Source organism: Cyclopterus lumpus, chromosome 21 (assembly GCF_009769545.1).
Source record: "Cyclopterus lumpus isolate fCycLum1 chromosome 21, fCycLum1.pri, whole genome shotgun sequence".
Lineage (NCBI taxonomy): Eukaryota > Metazoa > Chordata > Actinopteri > Perciformes > Cyclopteridae > Cyclopterus > Cyclopterus lumpus.
In genome coordinates, this window is record NC_046986.1 from 23389403 (window position 1) to 23411932 (window position 22530).

The 22530-nt window shown below is 43.2% G+C and overlaps 3 protein-coding genes and 2 non-coding genes across 15 annotated transcripts in view; 4 read left to right on the forward strand and 1 right to left on the reverse strand.

Moving 5' to 3' along the window:
- Nucleotides 1–1007: 1007 nt before the first annotated feature.
- Nucleotides 1008–9599, reverse strand: LOC117750371 (high affinity cGMP-specific 3',5'-cyclic phosphodiesterase 9A). Of its 2 annotated transcripts, none has more exons than XM_034561561.1 (14): nt 9457–9599; nt 8291–8440; nt 8138–8189; nt 7845–7947; nt 7047–7189; nt 6881–6940; nt 5825–6002; nt 5130–5252; nt 4180–4272; nt 3958–4025; nt 3756–3858; nt 2992–3096; nt 2718–2864; nt 1008–2040 (listed from the first exon to the last, which is right to left on the reverse strand). In XM_034561561.1, exons 1-14 carry the CDS (start codon nt 9542–9544, stop codon nt 1900–1902), a joined length of 1554 nt encoding a protein of 517 aa, XP_034417452.1. In that variant the 5' UTR covers nt 9545–9599; the 3' UTR covers nt 1008–1899. The 2 variants fall into 2 exon arrangements, with proteins under 2 accessions (XP_034417452.1, XP_034417451.1); XM_034561560.1 differs by having other exon boundaries at nt 8279–8440.
- Nucleotides 9600–10343: 744 nt separating this feature from the next.
- On the forward strand, nt 10344–14284 carry nifk (nucleolar protein interacting with the FHA domain of MKI67). Its single transcript, XM_034562428.1, has 6 exons — nt 10344–10589; nt 11368–11496; nt 12082–12190; nt 12315–12526; nt 12698–12760; nt 13486–14284. Exons 1-6 carry the CDS (start codon nt 10467–10469, stop codon nt 13678–13680), a joined length of 831 nt encoding a protein of 276 aa, XP_034418319.1. The 5' UTR covers nt 10344–10466; the 3' UTR covers nt 13681–14284.
- On the forward strand, nt 11672–11802 carry LOC117751060. The gene has a single exon (XR_004611844.1). It is a non-coding gene; the product is annotated as a small nucleolar RNA ACA64 (small nucleolar RNA).
- Nucleotides 12795–12925, forward strand: LOC117751061. Its single transcript, XR_004611845.1, has one exon. It is a non-coding gene; the product is annotated as a small nucleolar RNA ACA64 (small nucleolar RNA).
- A 514-nt stretch (nt 14285–14798) lies between the features above and the next one.
- Nucleotides 14799–22530, forward strand: part of clasp1a (cytoplasmic linker associated protein 1a) — a 70740-nt gene continuing 63008 nt past the window's right edge. For 9 of the 10 annotated variants that reach the window (XR_004611763.1, XM_034560965.1, XM_034560969.1 and 6 more), the window contains exons 1-2: nt 14799–15004; nt 16864–17567. Coding sequence is in view for 9 of the 10 variants with exons in the window: in XM_034560965.1 (XP_034416856.1) it covers nt 17370–17567 (198 nt within the window). In the remaining variant the exon portion in view is untranslated. Of the gene's footprint in view, nt 15005–15085; nt 15428–16863; nt 17568–22530 lie in introns of those variants that run through there. The other variant, XM_034560966.1, reaches the window with a different exon arrangement.

A 22530-nucleotide genomic window follows, 5' to 3' on the forward strand; every position in this document is an offset into this window, starting at 1 on the left:
GTGCGCCCTACTGCCTCTAAAAGTTCTGCCAACTATTGACCCTGCTTTAACAGCTACTGGTAATTCATCATTGTCTACACGAAGTGGCCATATAAACTACCGGCCTATATCGAAACTGCCTTTTTTATCAAAATTCTTAGAGAAGGTTGTGACCAACTAACTTATTGTTGCATTGGAGAGGCATATTATGTTAAGTTCCAGTCAGGGTTTTTCAAAAAGCACTCTTCTGAAACTACTCTCCTGAGGGTTTCTAATGATAGCTTAATGTCTTCTGATGCAGTTGGTTGCTCTGTGTTAGTTCTTATCATTCTTAGCTCCTGATTAAGAGGCTAGGTGATTGAGTGGGTATATCTGGACTGGATTTCATAACGTGTGGACATGAAATATGGGGCAGTGTTATTCCGTTTGGCCGGCAGCAGAGGTAGCTTAAAGTTAATAAAATGTTGATTCAAGGTCAGTTAAATTGGGAAATTGGGTCGCAGTTGTTAACTCTATCTGTCACTTGGTTGCCGGCCTGTGAAGCATATCTTTAATGTCAGTATTGTCGGGGTTTGTGACTTCGGGGCTGCGATGTGAACTGGTAGCTTAAAGCTTAGTTTAAACTCGCGCTTGGTGCCTCCGCAGATCAAGTGCCAGCTCCGAACAAGAACGGTAGTGTTGATACTCAGCGCTGCATTATTCTCTGAGACACTCGAGGACGTACAAATAAAATGAACTGTGAGGAATCCAAAAGTGGGCGACTGTTACTCTTAGATATGGCCCATAGACTGTAGGTGTATGCAGAAAGCCATAAACTAACCTCCACTATACCGAATAGAGGGATTGTAAATATCTGTAAACTCATATCTCATATTCATGGGCTACTTTATTGCCTTTCTACAAGACCTGTAAATAAACAAGTATTACATGCATTATAAAGAAACAAAGGTTTAATATCCTCAACTATTTGATTTGGTTGCTAAATACCTATTCAAAAGAAGAATGTAAATAATACAATTTGGCAGGTGTTCTTTATCAACATAACATTTTTTTCATCTATTCAGTGATGTCACATGAATGGGGTTGTTATGGCTTCAGTAGGATATGTGTTATACACTTACAAAAGTCATTGCATCATGTTGCTTTGATATTTTACGTTTTCCCAAGGTTGTTTTTTTACAGTGTAGAAAAGCGCTACAATGTAGAAAAGTATAAGTACATGTCTATTATTGTGTAATTGTTTTTTAAGATACTGTTACATATTAAATAACCCTCCCCACTTTGCCCTGTTGGCACATGATGTCATCCCATCTCAAGATGGCCTCTGGTGTGTTTTATTTCCTGCACATTATCTGCGGATACAAGGCAACCAAACCAGCTAACAGTATATACAGTTTATTTCTTCCAAAACCCACAGGGGAGATTTTATGATATTACATTTTATTTCTTAAAAAATGCAATTTTCTCTGCCAGAGTAAAACAAAATGTGATGCTTAAGATGTTTGACCTGTAAACATGACCATGTGTCACTTATTTATTTTATTCTATAAAGAAAAAAATGTTTGTCATAAAATATAATTTAGGAAAATATGTTGCACTGTACCTTAACAATACTTACAAAAAAATATTACTGTTAAAAAATGAGTTTTTAGCTCATGGACTAACAATTAGCTACACGTCATCGCATTCCATTTAATTCTGCATCCACCAAAACTACAACACAAACGGATCAGAACAGCATACAGTACTTGTGCTTATCCCGGTAAATAAACAAGTAGAAGTACAAAATCAGGTGGCTGAAATACATTTAAATCAGTCTAAAATCATACAATCTTCAGACAAGACGCCCTGCCCAGTAGTTGGACCAAAGCTCACTGTGGTTCTGGTTCCGAGGCTCCAGGCCCCGCCTCCGTGTGGCTGTTAGCTCTGTGGGCCCACTGTCGTCTCCTTGCTCTTCACTGCGTTGTCACTCTGAGCCCGGTTCTGTTTCTCCCTCTCCAGCGCCTTCTCCATCTCCGTGTAGTAATCCAGAGCCTTCCGTACCGGGTCGATGATGTGTTGCTGCAGAATGAGTGAGGGATTTGATCAGATGGCCCCCCGAGTGAGCCACCCCCCCTCAGCCATGTCCACTTCTCATTTAGTAAGTGACTCCATGGATTATTTAGAGCAGTGGTTCTCAAATGGGGGTACGTGAGATATTTAAAAAAAATACATTTAAAATTAGCATCAATTCAACAATATCTTTACAAATTGTTATTTAATCAATATTCAAAACAATAGAAGTGTAAGTTCATAAACTGAATTGTATATATTCTATATTAAATCAGACACTGATGGCATAGATCTGTGTATTACATTTATTTTTCATTTGTTATATATATATATATATATATATATATATATATATATATAACAAATGAAAAACATATATAACACACATAGATATATATATAACAAATGAAAAACATATATACACATATAAAAACATATATAACACATATATATACATATATATATATATATATATATATATATATATATATATATATATATATAACAAATGAAAAACAAACGTAATACACAGATTAGCACAAATACTAACTGTTTGATTCTGACAAGTCACTCTAGATCAGTGGTTCTCAACCTTTTTTCAGTGATGTGGAGTTTTCTTTACCAGCGCAAAGCATTTTTGGTTGAATATATATATATATATATATATATATACATAAATGAAGTACCTCCAAGCAGGGGAAGAGGTTGGCCAGCTCGATGAAGAGAGGCAAAAGGACAAATCTGATGAAGCCAGTTTGAGATGAAGGCTTGGTTACTTTGTCCCGGTCCATGAAGGGGGTGATAGGAAGACCCTCTAACTTCTCCTTATCACTCTGAGGGCAGATACATGGAGCAGGGCTGGCTTCTGTTACTTTGACTTCATTTCACGTCGTTGCCTCTGAATCTGTACGTGTAAACAATGTGTTGCCACAGTGTTTCTAGACAAGGCCACTGGGTTACCTGGTTGTAGAATTCCTGCAGGAGACAGTCCAGCCAGGGCTCAGCCACCTCCATGGGCCGTGCCTCATTGGAGATGTCGCTCACTTTGATCAGGATCATCATCAGCTGCACGCACAACAGGAAGCAATCAGATAGCTACACATGAACTATGAGAGAAACACACATAAAGAGGTTTACCACTATCAGCATGATGAAAGCAAGACACTTTAGAGTGTTGGAGTTTGTAGGTTGTACAACCTATTGTTGACACACATGTGTGGCCATTAATACATGCTTTTTACAATGCTTTCCTATCTGCGTCTGTGTGACATGCTTGTATTTGACTTGAAATGTTTGGATGGAGATGGCCCCTCAGGTCGGTGAAGGGACTTTTAGTCTTTAAATCACATCAGCATGTGGATGAAGTGTGGTAAAAAATAATTATATTAAAATAACTAATATATCTTTCATTAAAAGTTATATATACCGTATGTCATTTCTATTTCTTGTCTCAAACTGCTTCACTTGATTTTGGTGCTGTCTTATCGTCATTTTGAATCACACTAGCCTGTATGAACAGTGCCATACAACTGGATCTTGATGTGATTTGATAAACGGTGCATCTTCGCTACTTCAATAAAAGTTTGAAAACAGCGAGGGATGAGTGATCAGTTCTGCACCACAGGATACAACTACTACTATTAATAATAGTACAAATGGAAAGTTGTTCTCCAGCACCAGTCACATGAGCTATGAATATGGAATCCTATTGGCTCTCCTCTTACCACATCTCTGTGGTCCTTGTTGGTGAAGTCAAACGCTGGCAGGATGGCCTTGAACTGGTTGAGAATCTCATTGTGCCTCGTCATGTCAGTGGCCAGGATGCATCTGCAATGACGACAGAGAATAACAACCGCACCCCGTGCTGCTGTGCTGTGGTAACATGAGGAAATGTGCACGCTAGGAGAATCAGAGGGAGGCTCTCACTTGATGATCCCTTCTCGTATCCTCTTGTATTGATCCATGGACAGGTTTCTGAATATGTTGCTCTCTGTCTACAAGACAGAAAACCCTCTGTTCACAGTCACTGCAGAGTGGACAGGCTCCATGTTCTAGTGACAGCTCCACACTAACAATGTGTGTGTGTGTGTGTGTGTGTGTGTGTGTGTGGCAGCGTGGACAGAGAGCCCAGCGGCCCGTCATCCTTACCTTCTCCAGGATCTCAAACGCTACGGCGCAGTGGTGGTTCTCCAGAGGAGAGATGTCGTTGTAGCGGAGAGCGAGTTCAGTCCGAGCGTTTATCTGAAAGGTGGTCAGACTTGAATTTAGACTTTGTGATCGCCTTGGAATAGAGTTGTGGTGAAGCCGTTCTGTATGCATCGGTGCTGCAGCCACACGGGACAAAGGTGGATCAAACTTTCAATGAACTCAGGGTTTTGAAATTCAAATGAGGCTAATAAGACGATATGATCAGGTGTTGGAAAATAGGGTTGGACGGCAAAAGCCTAAACACTGTGAGGGCATATATTATAGTATGTGCTGCTGTGAAATGCTGTATGTAAAAAAAACAACAACACTACTACAGAGCACTGCACCCCCCTCCCCCCTGCCCCCTCCCACCTTTGCTCATATACAAAGAAAGTGTTATTGCTCGCTGTCACTGTTCTTCAACAGCTGTAAACTGATCCCTTCTTAAAGCAATTGCAGTGTCAAAAAGCCTTTGCACACCAACTCTGTATTTCTTTGTCTGAAAATGTCGCACTTTTAAAATCAAAATACCAACCTCACATGTTCTCAATCAATTTAAAATAAACTTTCATTCCTCATGAAAAGTTTTCGGAACACGTCAAAAGCCATCAGAGAGTTGTTTGTCCACTCGGAGCCACCGTACATGCAGATGTCAAAGGCCAAAAACTGCATCCGATGAGCTGATTGACGTCTCCCAGCACATAACACAAAGTACAGAATACTGAATGCTGAATTTAAATATAAATTGTGTCAGGTGATGGAACAGATTGGAATCGGGGAGGTCAGGTACCGATCGAACGGCAAAGGATGTGCCAAAGAGTCGAAATGAGGAGTCAGCAGTCTGAGTTAGACAAATCAAAATGACAGTTCAATGAGAACCAACGTTTCTGTAGAGGGGGGGCTGCACATACCTGGTAGGCGTTGTTGTATCCCGTGTGGTCGAGGTCGTGGCAGACGGCAGAGGTCAGCATGATCAGCAGGTCCACGCTGTCCATCTTACTCTTCAGGTCCGTCAGCCAGATCAAACCGTACATCTGCTCAGAGGTACATAACAGCACACAATGTAGTTATTGTGGGAACAGAAGGCTGCCGTCTACTGTTAAAGATTAAAAGGTTTCTGCATTTCTTGATTATTATACTTGTTTGTCTAACGGGGCAGCTGGCTTATCATTGTTTCATGCTGATAACAAAAGAATGAGCTGAAAGATGCTAAAATGCTGAGTAGGGCTTATTGTCATGCAACCCAGTTTCACATTATATATATATATATATATATATATATCATCATTTCATTTCATTCATTTTTAAACAACAATTTTGATTTGTACAGTTTGAAGAACAAGGTGTTTAGTTGGTTTATCAAAGTTTCTACTGTAGCTTTATAGAAGGACTCCTTTATGCATCAGCTATTTATTATTATTTCATGATTACAAACGAAACTGGGCTTTCCATGATTGCCCCGATAAAAAGTCCCACACACACACACACACACGCACGCACACGCATGCACGCACACACACACACACACACACACACACACACTCACACACACACACACACACACACACACACACACACACACACTCTCTCTCTCTCTCTCACCCACCATCTGGGTGACACAGAAGCAGTGCTTGAAGTTGTGGAAAGGGATGTTGTTGTATCTTCGGTAGATCTCAAACAGGAACTGTTGCAGCACTTCGGGCTCGATGTTGAAGGCCACAATGAAATCTAAATCGGTGTACATGACCTGCAGGAGCACCATGATCTCTGCGTCCTCCCACTGCCTGCACACACACACACACACACACACACTGATAGACAAGGCTGGAAATGTTCTAGATATATACTGTATATATATCTACAATCAGAGGTCTGTGCTACAGCGCCATTGTTGTCCAAAAATGATAAGACACATCAATGAGATACACTGTTGCACTGATCGCACACTAAATGTGTATGAATCCACAGCTGAAAATAGTCCCAGAGTAATGCACTATTTACTTCTGTTTGGTTAGTGTTTGATTAAAAACTACAGCGCCCGGCTGTTTCAGGAAATTGCTGAGCCTTTATAAAAATGTCAATATTTTGGAATTATTAAAGATGTAGATCTTCAGCAGGAATGGCTTGGTGCTGAGCAGACGGGGTAGGGACATTAAATATGGATTGTGTCGTCTTCCTTCTTAGTACCTCTATGCCCACATAGCAGGGAGCAACACGATATGTTTTTATCACGGTTTCAAAGGAATCCTGTAATTCATTCTGATCGTGTGCCGTCCACCGCCGCCATTGCAGCTTTGCTTCAAAAGCTTTTGGACAATTGGAGCGACGAGCGAGCCTCGCTGAATGCAACATGCGCTTCCTCCTCATGAAGCCCACTTCAAACATGGTTTGTTGATTAAGCCTTTCACAAAGACCATTTGTGAGTCCTCTGCAGGCCTATTCATATTGAGATGAGTGTGTGCATCAGACGGAGAGGGGGACGTCTCCCGTCCTCAGAAGTGCATCAGAGGTGCTTGGCGGGGCACGAACTTCATTAGTCGGCCATCCGCCTCACTGTATACTGAGGAAACAGGTGCACTGGTGGTTTGATCCTGATCACGCAGGCACAGGGACACCCAGCACACCATGGCATTAAAACATCTCCAGATGTGTCCATGCTTACCAGTTGTCAAAGGTTGGGGTCTTTAAGTACTGCCTCACTTCCTCGGACACCTTCAGGGAGCTGCAGGGGCGACAACATGAGCATTAATGGATACTAGCTATTTGAGCATATACAGTAATATATGGAGGGCAGCATGTCTTTCAGTGAGTTGTGCATTTGAACGTGCCTCATTTGTAGAAACTTTTCCCGCACATGCTCGCACTCCTTCCTGGTTTTATGCAGGGTTCTCTTGTGGTAGAAGGGGGAGGGCTTGTGCGTTCCCTCGGACAGGTTTTTAAACAGTCCCAGCCAGCTCAGGTGCTCCACACTCTGGAAAGGGACGAGGGGTCAATCCTTAGAGCAGCACGTGGTTCATCACATTAAATCCTTACATTGACCCTTCGGGGATGACAGATTATCTGAAAACAGCTGCCTGCTAATGCTGGAAACCAGGATGATGAGTAGAGTTTGTGTCCCCGAAAACAAAAAGCGATGAGCAGAGCTGAGGGAAGAGAGTCAGGTGATAATTTAAATGTAAACTTCTCTCTTGATTTATTCCCTCAGTAAACATTGTAAACATGAGTTTATGGTCTCAATCTCTAGTTTCAAGTCTTCTTCAATACAGCGTGATGTTCATTTAGTACATTATGGTCCATTTAGAGTCAAACAGACCATAAAGCAGAGTGTGCTTTAGGGCGGGGCAACCATTTGATTGACAGGTTGCTACCACGACATTGGTAGGGGGTTGTTCATGTTTCCATACTAAAACTTAAACCCTTTCACAGTGTGTTTTCACTTCATGAAAGATAATTGTGACATTTTGGTCACCTAAAAAAGTCTTAATCAGCGTTCGTCGTACTAAATTCCACCCATTCTTTTCTGATGAACTCCCTTTGCAGATACTTCTACTAATATCATATTAACCCATTCCACGTACTTTCCCCTAAAGTTTGCAGACTAGTTTTAAAACCGTTGAGTACTGTACCTCTAGTTTCTCCTGGAAGGACTCCACCTGCTTCTTCATCTCATACACAACTGCAGGAGTCTCGCCAGCCTCGATCAGGATGTTCTTCTCCAGGCCCTGCAGTCTGAGATCACACACCATCAGTGAGCTGTTAGTCCTCCACACATCTTTGGTCTGTTCGAACACTAGGTCGGTGACTATTCTCAAGAATGTTCTCACTGCCTTATTCACCTTTCACGTTAAATGTGAAACACATTTATACTCAGGAATATATTGGATTGTGTCCTGTTTCTCTTATTCCCCACTCTGCCTACCTTTTCTCCATAGAGGAGAGGTCAAATCCGAGTGCACCGGCGAGCTCCGCACCTGAAATCGCAAGAAAAGAAGGAGTCCGTCAACAATTTTTCAAAGGAGCCCAAGCACTGCGAGTCCCGATGGGGCAAAGTTAAAGATACCTAAGGGCTCACTGTTGCAGTCGGCGGCCACCACCTCCAGCTTGTAGCAGCAGTTTGGGCTGTTGGGCTCCAGACTCAGGGAGATGTTGATGATGTTGCCTTTGGGGTTGTACAGCTTCAGGATGTCGTGGGGTCCGGCCTCGGCTGCAGAGCGGAACAGATCTGAAAAGGAACGTCTCACCATTCAGTTCACGTTATACCCGGAGAAATGATTTCACCGTTTTCCTCAACTGCTCAGGAAGACCATGTGTGGCTGGAAAGCCCTGGAAACAGCTCCTAGGTACCTCTATTTAATAAGGAACCCTGCATAAATGATTAATAAGTTGATCAATTATACTATTATCATCATCATCTAACCCCACTCGTAACAACAACTTTTGAGTTGCCAGGTTTTGCAAAAACCCTTTGACTAATGAGACATATGAGCCTTTACTCTCTGGAAAAGTCTGCAGAGGTTCTGGACCAAAATCCCTTTTTAACAACTTACTATTACCAAATACATACATTTATTAATTTTTTTGTTATTTAATTTGGCCCAATTATAATGGCTTATAACTGACTCTACACGTCTGTAAATGATTTATTATTAATAACAGCACTGAAAAAGCCCTGTATGGAGAGTGTCGTGTTTGAAAGTGGTAGCACAGAGGCATGCAGTTAGAGTTACAGTTAGATTAACAACAATCCAATCAACACAAGTTAATCAGCAAACAGCCGCCTCACGGACATTATCTGTGAGAGCTGCAGTCAGGTTCCCTTTGCCCTCCCCACACATGAAGAACGTGTGAGGAGCTGTCAGTGGCAGCTGTACGGCTGCCTGGCGCTCAGACGACCTCCTCAACACCTATACATTCACCTAATGCACTTAGCAAGATTGTTTTCTTGTCTGGTTAACAAACAAACAATACAAAAAGCTGAAGGAATATGTTTCTGTCATTCAATCTGTTAATGCAACTCAATTTTAGAACCAATAATAACATGTCAGATATTCACATTACATGTAAAATCTTGGTAAACGTTTGACAAATGTACATTATGATAAAGAAAAAATGTATAATGATTTCTAAACACTATAATTGGACATATGGATATGTGTGTATGCACTCAGACAAACCGTAAAAGGCCTTTCTAATACAAATAAGTGAACTTTGAGAAGTCCCATCATTTCCTGCTCCTACCTTTGACATCCTGGGCAGAACAATCCACCGGGAACTCGGCCTGCTCTGGTCTCCCATTCACGGTGAAGTAGATGATTTTTGTTGCCATGTCATGAAAGCACAGAGCCACCGATGTTGCTCTGTGCACTGCTGATCTCGATCTAAAGTCTGTCTGGTCTCATTGTTTTACTCCTCCCCCTTGTTTTATTCCCTCCACCTCCTCTTGTGCTCCTCCTTCTCCTTTCCTTCTTTTGTACCGTAGCATTTCTCCAAACCACACATTACAAGAAGGCTCATTCATTCAAAGCAACCTACAATGCCCCCCCCCCCCCCCTCTTTTGTGTATGTTTATTCTTGAATGCGTTATGTGTTTGATCTTTTTGTGGAAGCCCATTTCCACCATTAAAAAGTGTTACAATAAATGTGTTTAATCAGACGATGTGTGTTTTTGATTCATTCTCACACAATGGAATATCTTAATTGTGAGATAAGTCAAGAAGATCTCATTTAAGGTATCTCATTATCTGATGATGAGATACCTCATCATTTTGAGAGTAAGTTGGAATAAGTCATTGTAACAAGAAGGGAATAACATCACTTTAAACATTAATAGAACTCATGAAATCAATTAAGAAATGTGTGGAATTCAATTTAAATGTTATGAATTACAATACCATGCAGTACATCATTTGTGCATTGTGCCAACATATTTTAAAGGTAATATAGGCTTCAGTCTTATACATGCAGAAAATAGTAAACTTACTATCAGGAGATAATAGTAATAATTTTAAAAAGCTATAATGTAGTGTTTTTGTTTCACGTAAAGACATTAGGTAATCCTCTGTGCCGGTAGGCGGCGCTGCGTCCAGCGCCCGGCTGTAGATGAGACAACGGGACCTTCCCTCTGCGCTCCCGTACTTGTCACCGCATGGGCAACCGGATAAAGAGACCAGCGTGGTACGCAGAGAGTTGAGTGACGCCGTTGTTTTTACTCTACAATTTATGTCTTCGTACCTTTTAAATTAATCGAAATGACTGAAAGTAAAGCAGGGACGGCTCCTAAGCCGGCCAAAGAGCTGCTGGCGTTGAACCCCAAACAAGAATCCGAGTTCAAGAAGAAGGTGCAGGAGGCGAAGAAGAACAAATCTAGCAAGGTGGGTCGAGAGGGAACAGTGGCCCTGAAGGCACCATGGATTCCTAAACACGAGGGTGCTCCCCTAGTTCTTTATTTATCCGCCGCGTCTCTCCGTCCGTCCTACGTGAACCGGTACGACATTGTATTCCGTCACCCGTCAGCCTGCGTGACCCAATTGGATATTTCAGCTATCGTGAATTAGCATTCGACGTATTAAAGTAACTAATAGCTCTTTCAGCGAATGGTGACCTTTTTTTCCTCTTTCTTTTTTCAAACGGTAACGTCATTATTCCGCCACAGTCCGGTACTCGAGGCCGTCTTTACTCACGGCTGTAACGTGTACCTTCATAGTGGTTCTCCGGGGTTAACGCTGTACTCTCGGGTACAGGCCGCAGCGGAGAGCGGGTTTGGTGGGTCTGTTAAGCTACACGCTGGATACTTCACGGTTCAGTTAAACACCTGTATCCATTCAGAAGTAAGACACCGGTATTAAACTGGGACTCAACAATCATAGCATTAACCAACATAGTAGTTATAATAATAATAAAACACTTTTCTTTGTGGAACGAACACATTATTTTTTTGGCTTCTCGTCTCAAAAATAATTATATACATGAAATCAAATTTAATTAAAAGCGATTTCCATTAGGGGGAGACAATGTGCCCTTTTTACTGGCGACATTAAAGGTAGCACAGGTGTTACTAATGGTCCTACACATCTGTTTCATGGGTAAATGTATCTTCTCTGTAACTTTTTCCCCATTGTTGTATTTTAATTTAGTTTTATTCTCTTCCAGGGGGGGCATTTGGCCCCTGGAGTGGTTTATGTGGGTCACCTACCACACGGGCTGTTTGAACCTCAGCTCAAATCGTACTTCGAACAGTTTGGGAAGGTCCTGAGACTGCGGCTGTCCCGGAGTAAAAAGGTACCACGAATTGATGACTAAACACGCTGGTCACCTCAAACTCTTTATGGTTTCCAACCCTGTACACTACACCCAAAGCAACAGCAGAAATGTAGATGTCCTCAGTTAGCTCTCATGACCTTTTAGAGAGGGCAGGTGTCCCCTTGTTGGACTGGACGTCCTGCAGAGGTTTGGCTCCGATTGAAAATGATCTCAGATGTAACCGTGGTCTGAGGTCAGATACCGGAGCCTACAGCATCGTGGTCCATTTAAGCTTATCACCTGCTCCCCCATTGGCAGAGCGATGAAACCCATGTGCCAACAAGCGCTCAAATAATGTGTACTTTCCTTAATGATATATCACGATATGGAATGTTTTCTGGTAATATAATAAATAACTACATAGTTGAAGGGAGAACAACATTATTTATTATTATCATTTGTGAATTAAATAGACAATGTAAACAATACTGAGTTTTTTTCATTTAATTCTGAATCTTAGGGCAGTTTCAAATGAATTGTTACCCAGCTCAAGCCAATGCAGATTTTAGTTGTGAAACTGTTGGGTGTTGTTCACCGTGTTCCCCCCTTCTGTGTTGCTCTCAGACAGGTGGAAGCAAAGGCTATGCATTCGTAGAGTTCGACTGTGATGAAGTAGCTAAAATTGTGGCAGAGACCATGAACAATTACTTGATGGGAGAGAGGCTCATCAAATGTGAGTATGGCTCCAGTCAGAGAAGATGCCTTGATAGCATAATAATGAAATGATACCAGTGAAGATGGACAATAATGTAAATCCATCTACTCACTGCCCAATGTTTCCCCCTGCCGTTTCCCAGGTCACATGGTTGCACCCGAGAAAGTGCACGAGAAGCTGTTCGTCGGTTCCCAGAAGGAGTTCAAAAAGCCCTCGTTCCCCGCCGTGGTCCGCTACAACAAGACCCACACAGAGGAGCAGGTGACCAAGATGAAAGGCAAACTCCTGCGGAAGGAAGCCAAGCTCCGCAAGAGACTGGCAGCACACGGCATCGACTACGACTTCCCTGGATTCGTAAGTGCTTTGAGACCGGGAGGGTAGAAAAAAATCTAATAAAAAAATGATTCGCAGTTGACCTTGAAAATACAGAGTAAATGTCCTCTACACTGAAGAGCTGTTCTACTGGTGTCTATACTTTGTTTAGTCGCCATTGTTTGAACAGTCAGTGCTCCCTTTGCTTTCCAGGCTACCCAGGTGCCCCAGAAGAAGAAGTCCTCCGATTCCATGGATGCGTCTACGTGTAGCGAAGTAAGCAGCAACAGTCTGTGTCGCGTTTCTTGGCTCGGAATGAAAATGGCCCCAGGTGAACCAGTGATCTGGGGTCAGACAACTGGGCCTAGAGTACTGTGGTGCATTAAGCTTATTACGTGCCTCTCCTGGTGGCTGCGTGATGAAACCCATGTACCAACACGCTGTAAAGATTTATTATTATTATTGTTAGGGTCCGAGAGGACCCTATTGAAATTTTTAGGGTTATTTTTCCTATTCAGATTTTTATTTTCTAAATGTGCGCATATTGGTGGTACTTGCCATACTCCAAAACTCACCAAATTTGGCAAGCTTGTCAGGCTTGGTGAAAATAGCCCTCTGATATAGAGGTCAAATTCTGGCCCTCACCAAGAATGTCCAATTAACTTGAATATTTTTCACACATTTCTTTACACAATTTCCACCTGCTCTACAAAAAAGACTCTCAGACCTCTACTTACATTACTTATTATTATTGCATCCTTATTACAGTAGTATTATTTACTCAGGCTTCAGACTCGGGCCCCTTTATCAGTTACAAATATCACACACTCGCTATTTGTACAGTAATTTGGATTTCTAGTTATATATTTTTTTGCATTTAGTTTTGTCCGTCTGTTTTTGTTATTTCCTGTGCCAGTCTATTCCCATATGTTTCATGTCACTGCCCCCGTCTGTATCAGAATGAGCACATGTGGCTAATGAGCTCCTCTGGTCCATTTCAGGACGCCACGCCAGTCTGCACCCCCTCCGTCCTGGAGAGGAGGAAGTCCACGGTCATCGACGACGATGCCGATGATGAAATTATTCTCAAGATGCCCCCTGTAGATAAGGATGATGAGCGCTCCTCGGAGGAAGAGGAGGAAGACGAGGACGATGACTCTGAGGGCGAGGAAGCCGCTGCAGTGGACGCAGAGTGAAAGCCTCCACTGTTTGGACGGTGACTCGGGTCTCTGGCTGTCACAGTACAGTTGCACACATCAGGCTCGTCTTTGGACTGTGTTCAGAAACCCCATTGCGTCTTTCAGTCTGTGGAGGTCCCATTACATTTGAGGAAGATGCCCCAATGAGTTTCCACCGTAGCTGTGGGTACTACAGTAGTGAGTACCATGGGTGGAGCTCGCGCACCCACCGCAGTGAGCCTGAGTAATGGGCCAGTTTAGACTGGACTTCTTTGACAAATGTGTATTTCCGTCTTGCAACGGGCCGTTTCCTTTGCCACACAGGGCCGTAATGTTGATGCAAAAAAGGCATTTCTTGTTTTTTTTGTCATGCACACTTGTCTAAAAGCGTGGTTAAATTTGTACTATATAAACTATGATCATTAAAAATAAATGATGTAAGAATGTACAATCCCAAGAGGTCCCTTTTGTCATTGTGGTGTTTTCTATTGGAAGAAGCAGAGGAAAGCACTCGTATACACACCCCAGCTAACCCGACCCTTTGTTTGTGTTGTTCGGAAGATGTTTTTGTTGTGTCGCTGTAGGAAATGAATGTAAGTAAAATAAATGGAGTGAATTTGGATTCTGGGTTCTGATATTGTTTGTCCTCAATGTTATAATTGGCGCCTGTGCCGGTAATGTCTTCCATCCCATCAGTGATGCAATATAAAGATTCTGCTGCAATAATTAAAATGTGCATATTTCCAACCAACTAATCATTCTGTATATTAATGCTTTACATTAACAGGTAATAAAAAGCCACCTTCCTTATGACAGATACTGTAAATTCTGTTTAATTTGCATAAAAAGTAGAGACTTAAACCAAAAGAATATAGTCCGATAAACTGGTTGTTCCTGAAATAGTGGGCTGTTTGGTGCTTGGGCTTAAAATGTAATTTATATTGTACACCTAAGTTGATTGACATCAGAAGCTTAGCTAATTTTTCAGGAAATATATCCCTGAAAAGCCATTTTAACCTTTCTGAACGCATCCTGCTGCTCGACCATGCGTCCAGTAGATGTCGCCACACGTCGCGTTTTTACACCTCCACGATCCACGCCGACAGTTTTCTTTTTTTTTGTTGCATTGCCATGCGACAGTTTTCCAAGTGCCAACATCATCCCTGGATCGACTGCGCCTGCGCACGACGATCCCATTCTTGTCCTGCAGGCAGCATTCCGGGTGGAGAGAGTTAGTGAGAGAAAGAGAAAGGCAGGAGAGATTTGAGGCCGAAGACGGCACATTTAAGCCGAGAAACGAGAGCCGAGTGTCCGAACCGCTGCGGCGTTTCAGCAGGATATGGTAAGTGGAAGAATACGTGTTGTGGGGACACCTCCTCGCCTCCTCGTCCCGTTTCCTTCTCTTTGTGCTGCCCTGTCTGAATTGACGTTTCATTGAAAGGAAGGGCTTCGCGAGGGGCTAGCGTTAGCTTTCATTCCTGAAACACACCTACTCTGAGTTTGCCAGCTGTTTCAGAGCGAGACAAAGAGCACGGGACGTGTCATGGCCGCGGGGGAACATTAGAGGGAAAGCTCTCGCTTCACGCCAGCGGGGTCTCGTCACGTTAGCTGTCAGTTGGCACAGCTAGCAGTGATGGCAGGCTCGGGGCTAGCCCGAGCTCAGCTAACGCCGAAAAAAAAAATAAAAGCAGGTGTGTGCGCGCGCGCCCGCGTGTTTGAGTGAAACAAGATCGACACTGAGCGGCCAAGCTGAATGCTGTCAAAGGTGAGAGTAGGCCTGGTGTTAACGGGACAAAGAGCACGGTAATACTTCATGTATCCTGCTGTCATGGTACAACGACGCTATAACAACACGACTTATTTCAACAGCTCAACGAGCTTCATAATTATAGACCTCGTGCATTATTACATCAATCAAATGCAATTTCTTCAACATTTATTTATACACACTCACTTAAATGTCAATACATACATGTCGATGCATGCCCATACACATGCATGCAATTTGTTCTGTTATTTTAATCCTGTATGTTTTTATCCGCATATTGCTTAGCTGTTTTATAATATATATATATATATATATATATATATATATATATATATATATATATATATATATATATATATATTTGAAAACGGTGTTAAATTACATGCTTATGCCCATTTTCAATATGTTGATAAGAAACACAATAGGATACATAAAAGAGAGAAACAAACCAAAGCCAAAACAATCAAACACCCCACCCTGGCTTTTTCTAGAATAAAGAGTGCACATGTACATAACGGACTGAAAGAAACCAGGCCTTAATGCAGCACAACCAACAGGTCAGTTCAGTTGTATGGCTGTGGCAACTGGAACTTTAAACGGCTGCAAATGGGCTGCATCTAGACACCCATGTACATTTCATCGGATGCATCGCTACACCATTATTAACAATGTTAATCGTGTTTTCCTGCTAAAATAATAACACAAATAAAAGAATTGCAAAAAAATATATACTAAAACCAAGGGAAAGTCTCATGTGACTTAATGCTTCAACAATATGACTCCACTAAAAAGGAGAAAATCCTATGAATCTGGCCCACATGTAGCTCCTTCCGGACATGCAGGTTTGAGTTCCCCCTCCAGACCAAAGGCCAGTATCTGACCCACTGTGTTTATGCAGTCCTCTGGTTGATAACGTTGTCACAAAATCCCTCAAACAATTAGTCGATCAACCAAACATCTTTCTATTTGGATTATCAATTTATACATGATTTAAGACATTTTTCAAGCAAAAATGGCAGAAATGATCTGATTTCTGCTTTCTAGATCTGAGGATTTGCTGATTGTCTGTGTTTAATGTGATCGTGAACCAAATATCTTTGGGTTTTGAAATGTTGGTTTGGCAAGAACAAGTGATCTGAAGACATCACCATGGGCACTGTGGAAAACCCAGACCACCAAATAATTACCAACAATAAAGATTAATCCATAATGGAAATAACAATAAAACTAAAGTATTATTTTGTGCCGTGGCATCAAGAGGAGCAATATACTGTTGGCTACATATTGTACACACTGAGTCAGTTTCAGGAAAAACACTCTCTTCTTCAGATCAAAAGTGAAATTAATTTTGAGTGATGAATTGTAACGTACCAGGTGGAATCAACAATGAGTAGATAATGAATTGACTGCTGCTGTCCCCTCTGCTCCTTCAGGGCTCTCCAGGGCAGATCCCGGGACAAGACATGGAGCTCTAAGCTAGCCCTCTCCATCCATCTCCGTTTGCCGCCCTGCACGCTGCTCCCAAAGACCACCTCTTCTACCCCTGCTGTAGTGGTTTGGCCCAGACTCCTTTAAGTGGGAGGGAGTAGTAAACTTTCCCCAGCTGCTGCCCAGACACACACATGCTGCATTGCCGCCATTCCCCAGGCCCCACTCCAATCGATCTCTAGGGCACGGACACAAGCTCGCTAGCTAGCTAGCACTTGGTACAAAGACGAGGCCTGTCCTCGGGGGTTAAAAATACAATCAGACTGTGTACACTTGCCTCCTTTCTTTTTGGTTCTCCCTTTTCCGGGTCCCCCAGACAAACACTCATTAACTGGGGCTCATTTTGATTAGCGGTCGTTCTCGCTGCTTTGAGCAGTGGAGGATTGCTAGCAGCCCGTCGTTTAGCCAGGCAGACTGAGGAAGCCAGAGGGCTCGCTTATCAGAGGCCAGCATGATGGAGGCCAGCATGGAGAGCTGCCTGACCCAGGTCCTGCAGAAGGACATGGGCCGCCGGCTGCAGGTGGGGCAGGAGATCATTGATTACATCTTGGACAAGGAGAAGTCCCACGACCTGGAGCAGGACCAGACGGCGTTGGACAAGATGGTCGACGGCATCGCCAGCTCCTGGGTCAACTGCAGCAACTTCAAGGTAAACTCCAACGACGAGGCGGTAAACAATGGGGATTACGGGACAGTATCAAGTTGTTTCCACACACCTGCACCCACACTGGTTGAGGCTTTTACTGTAACCAAGGTTTTTGATTCCCCATTTGTATTCTGCTTTAGACAAAAGGGCATCACTGCTCATCCTCCATTGACAACTCATTTTCTGACGACTGAAATTTTCTGCAATTGTAAACTGACTCCATGTAAGAGGTAGTGTTTTGCTCAACAGCATGTTAGAATAGTTCAGTTTATTAGGCAGTGTCACAGGGGAATAAGTGTGGCTTATTCCCCTGTGAGTTCAGTGCAACCGTATGGTTTAGATCTGTGATTCAAAAGGCTGTCAGTCATCTAGATATAACGGGCCTGACCATTGACAGCTTTTCTCCTTGGGTGACTGCTTTGAGCGGGGGCCATCCAACTAAACACTCATTCTACCCCCTACCACAACACCAAAGTCCGATCTCAAATTTAACACTTAAAATTACGTAGCCATTTTGTCCTTTGGCAACCCAAAGTGATACAACTGGGCGACTTTCGGTCAGGTAGCAGGTCTGTCTTTCAATCAGAGTATCACCGGTTCAATCCCCGCCTCCACTAGCCCTAGTCGATGTGTCCTTGAGCAAGACACTTAACCCTGAATTGCTGCCCGTAGATGTGCCTACGGTGTATGAATGTAAGTCCCTTTGGATAAAAGCGTCAGCTTAATGTACTGTAATGTACAATAGGGTGGAGCTAAGTACAACTGAACACTGATTAAGCGTTTTAAGCGATCAAAATGTTCAAATTAACTTTCATGAAGTGAAAACACACTCCTAAAGGGACCATAATTTACTAAATGAACATCATGCTGTATTAAGAAAGACTTGAAACTAGAGATTGAGACAAATAAACTCATGTTTACAATGTTTACTGAGGGAATAAATCAAGAAAGAAGTCGAGTAGCAGATAATATTAATGATTGTGTGAAATGTTATCAGCGGCCTGAATATAGAGGAAACACTGATGTATGATAGATACGGCTGGCCTTTTAAATCAAATAGCGTAACTTGAAAAACAACCTCTGCTGCAGTGTAAGCTTGTTGTGGAATTCTCCTTTTCTATTCTCTGTTGATACGGCACTTCCATATTATTGTGCAGCCACATAATAGCCTTCTTTAGTTTGTTTTAAGGAGGGATTTCTGCCTGTTTGCTGGGCTGTAAAACACAAATGTTCTCAGGCAAGCAGAGGCATACAGCATTTTTGTTTCCGCTCACCATAGAGCTGGCCCACATTCTTCTTCTGTGGTTGATTGTGCTTTATTTTGGAGTTTGATCTGAACTGTGTTTACATCATCAGCTCTTCCAGTTCCTAGCCACAGGTTGCTTTCCCTAACTGTTTGTTTAATGGACGTCTGATATCTGCCTGAGCAAAGCCAAGCGTACTGCAGCTCAGCCCATGTTGTGCATGGACGTTTTGGTGTGCTTCAAATTACCCTGAAGGCTATTTTGCACTGCTGCAGTTTGGCTCCCAGACATCTGGTACATAGCTGAGAGAAATGGTGATGAGAGGCTAGAGAGGATTTGGAACGTGAGTTTAGGAAACTGGGCAAGGGAGGCTGAACAGGATCTAGCCCAGTTAGGATCGGGGTACTGGAAGGCCTGAGCCGGCTGATAGAATTAAAAATTCTGTCAGAAATGCATCAAATCATCTTTCCTGTTGTATGCACTGCTTCAAAGATGCCCAGTGAGAAAACATACCAGTATTCTCTTTATGTTTCCAAAGGCAGATCTGATGGGGCTTTTACACAATCGCAGCGCTACGTTTTCAGTGCTGTTGGTTAGCCCTACACTGGCAGTATCTGCAGCACAGGCCGAGCTGATCACTTGGCAACTAATGTGGAAAGTATTTAGAGAGAGAGTGAGAGGGAGCGAGAAGGAGAAGGTGATGGATTAATTCGCCATAAATGGTGCTTTGGGTGGATGTCTCCAATACCAAGCAACTGTTTAAAGAGAGCTTTACAGCCTTTTCCACTCCCCTAGCCTAAACGTCAGTGTACCATTCAGTCATCCAGGGGGCTTTCTCTGCTGCACATACTTTCTCTGTTTAGTTAACAAACATCAGAGTGTTAAACTGCCTGACTGGCTAGCGGACATGATGTGTACCAACTTATATTTTCAGAGGAACAGAAGGAGCTCCCTGACTGGAAGGAGTTTACCATCATGTTGAAAAGTCTCCGGTGTTATTAAAACACAACGAAAGGCTCAACTAAGGCTTTTTTCCCCCCATTTTCACAGTCTCAAGCATGTGCGTAGGGTAGACATTTTGCATTTGCGGTATGCTGTATTCATGTTTCAGGAGGTTTCAGGCTGGAACATTTAATGCCGCTCGGCGTTCTTCAAAGGGTGTGTTATCTGATGTACTTTTGTTTGGCTGGTCTCAGGTGTGCTCGCTGACGCAGTACCTGCTCCAGCTAAGCTGTCATCTTGTGTACAAGATAATAACGGAGGATTTCATCTTTAACTGGACTTGGTGACCCACAGTGATCTGCTGCCTAACGGATTCTCCATGCGTCTTATGTTGGGAACAGAACTCTGGAAGTGTGTTTGGCGTACTCCGCTAGCGAAGGGATGTGTAGATGGAACTGGATACAGAGTTGGAGGCGGTGCTCAAGTTATTGCTATGAACGTTGCTCAGTGAAGCAAAAAAAAGTTTGTCTTCAGAGGATATAATTCAGATGAAAATACCCGGACCGTCTGCATTATCAGGCCCTTTTCCTTTAACTCTGCCCTAAGGTACAATTGGACTGATTTAGTCAAAAATACTTAACTTAAGTTCATGATTTAAACAATTATTTAGTATCTCTATTTGTGTGCAATGTGATCATGTATTGAAGTGCCCTAAGGAGCAGAAGCCATGGACATCAGTGATTGCTGTTGCCAGGCCATTCTAAGTAGAGCGATTTCAATGATTCACGCACATGCAATTTCAAATGAAAAGACTCATGCGAGCGATAGACAGACAACTCTTGGTGCAGTTGTCGTTTTCCAGAGCGATCTCCGTCCGTGTGACCCATCCATCGCGGGGTGTGTCGAGTCAGCAGCCACATCCCAGCTGTGGCTTCAGCTGCCGGATCAACTCGAAACTAGTCAAGAGTACACCCGGAGGTCGGCTAAATGCAGAGGTGTGGCGCTGTCAAGGAGGCAAGAAAGTGTGTGTGTGTGTGTGTGTGTGTGTCTCTGTCTGTGTCTTTGTGTCTGTGTGTGTGTCTTTGTGTCTGTGTGTCTGTGTCTGTGTCTCTGTGTGTTTCTGTGTCTGTGTGTCTACACAGCAGACTCACTGTGATGCTTTTGTAGCTCATCAGCTGTCTGTTGATGTGGTTAAATGCTGTCCGAGTGTGTTTCTGGGGCTCTGTGCTCTGTTTGTACAACCCAGCTGACATGTGACGTGTTCCCTCGCTGCTCTAGAAGTGGGGGTTCCTCCTCCCAAGTCGCTTCTTTTACTCTTTTCAGTTACAATTCACATCACATCTTTGTATGACATTGCATGCATTTATCAGACCCTAATACAGAAAGCACAAATAAATAGGCTTCAATGTCGACTGACTCAAATACAAATACATCTTTTCTTGGAGATGGGTGATCATGCTAAAAAAAATTAATAGAGAACATTTAATGTGGTCTCCAATAGTTTAGTTCCAATAATGGCAAGCTAACAAAAAGCTTAAATACATGGAGTTCCTCTTCCTCTCATTCAGGTTCATAACATGATGGTTACATTCTACTACATAATGAAATCTATAACATTTGATGGACACCCTCCTGTGCAACATTGCGTCCCTTTTTAAGGACAGATTTAGTGCCACTTTCAACTGGTAACGCTGCAGGACCTCACCAGTAAAGGAGGATGTGATTTGTACTTTGTTTGAACACCTCTCCCTCCTCCAGGAGAGCGCTTAGGCTCTTGTCAGTAACCATCCATCACGCCACCCCTTCCCCGCCATCATCTTCATCCTTCCGCTCCCAGAGCCTCGGAGCTGAGCTGGTCTACCGACTGAATCAATGAAGGCTGGCAGGACCGGTTGACGAGCCCTTAAAGTGATCGCTCAGACAACCCGGTGCCACCGGCGATGTCGCTCAGACATATCTGGTTGGAGTGGCTCGGAGCTGACCACTGGCGTGTTAATACGACCACCACTATAATACGAACAGGAAAAGAAAAGAGGTCTACACTCAAAGCAATATGGAAAATATAGCTGCAGACTTCCTGTGGTCCTGATCACTATTCCATTCTATTAATTGTGCTTGATAACTGTGAGTACCAGGCCTGTATTCACTTTCTGGGGCCTTAAGAAGCGAGCATCACGACTGGCCCTGCCTCTCCTGTACCATGCTGAGCTTCTCCTGGGGGTTCCGGTCAGCTCTGCTTTAAGTGTTTGTGAAGCGAGTTCAAGCTGGTGTTTCTCACATTCATCACAGAGGACTGGTGGTGTCCGTGGGGAGCCATTGAGTGGCCGGTCCCTCGGTTTACTTCCTGCTATGGGAGGGCTTTTTCTCTGCTCCTCATTACTTTCTGCTTTTATCATCATGCCGTATCTTCTCTCTTCCTCCAACACAAATGGATGTTATGTGTCTTCAGATCCACAGTGCAGTCCATGTGCATTGTAACCATGACTGCATCCTTTTGCAATAAGAGGTGTTGTACTGCAGACTGAGTGGCCCTTCCACAGGACCTAAGCTGTGTCTCTCTTTGACATAAAGACATCTCAGTTGTCATGTTGTGGCGATGAGTTTCATGTGATGCACTCACTGCAGGCGCTTTGTAACTGAATCACGGTGGTACAAGTTGCTTTCGGGGGGAAACGATGGCATGAAGATGTGACTGGACAGCCGAGTCTGTGGCTGTAGGGAGGACCTCATCAAAGACTGGATGGATGATTAGCTGTATGGCGCTCAAAGGCTCCGGGGTG

Coding starts and splice junctions, on each gene's coding strand:
- LOC117750371 (XM_034561560.1), bottom strand. CDS start 9,544: ATGGCAACAAAAATCATCTACTTCACCGTGAATGGGAGACCAGAGCAG. Junction 5,253..5,824: donor GCTTCTGTGTCACCCAGATG/GTGGGTGAGAGA, acceptor ACCTCTGAGCAG/ATGTACGGTTTGATCTGGCT. Junction 4,273..5,129: donor GATACAACAACGCCTACCAG/GTATGTGCAGCC, acceptor ACCACCTTTCAG/ATAAACGCTCGGACTGAACT.
- nifk (XM_034562428.1), top strand. CDS start 10,467: ATGACTGAAAGTAAAGCAGGGACGGCTCCTAAGCCGGCCAAAGAGCTG. Junction 10,590..11,367: donor AGAAGAACAAATCTAGCAAG/GTGGGTCGAGAG, acceptor ATTCTCTTCCAG/GGGGGGCATTTGGCCCCTGG. Junction 11,497..12,081: donor GGCTGTCCCGGAGTAAAAAG/GTACCACGAATT, acceptor TGTTGCTCTCAG/ACAGGTGGAAGCAAAGGCTA.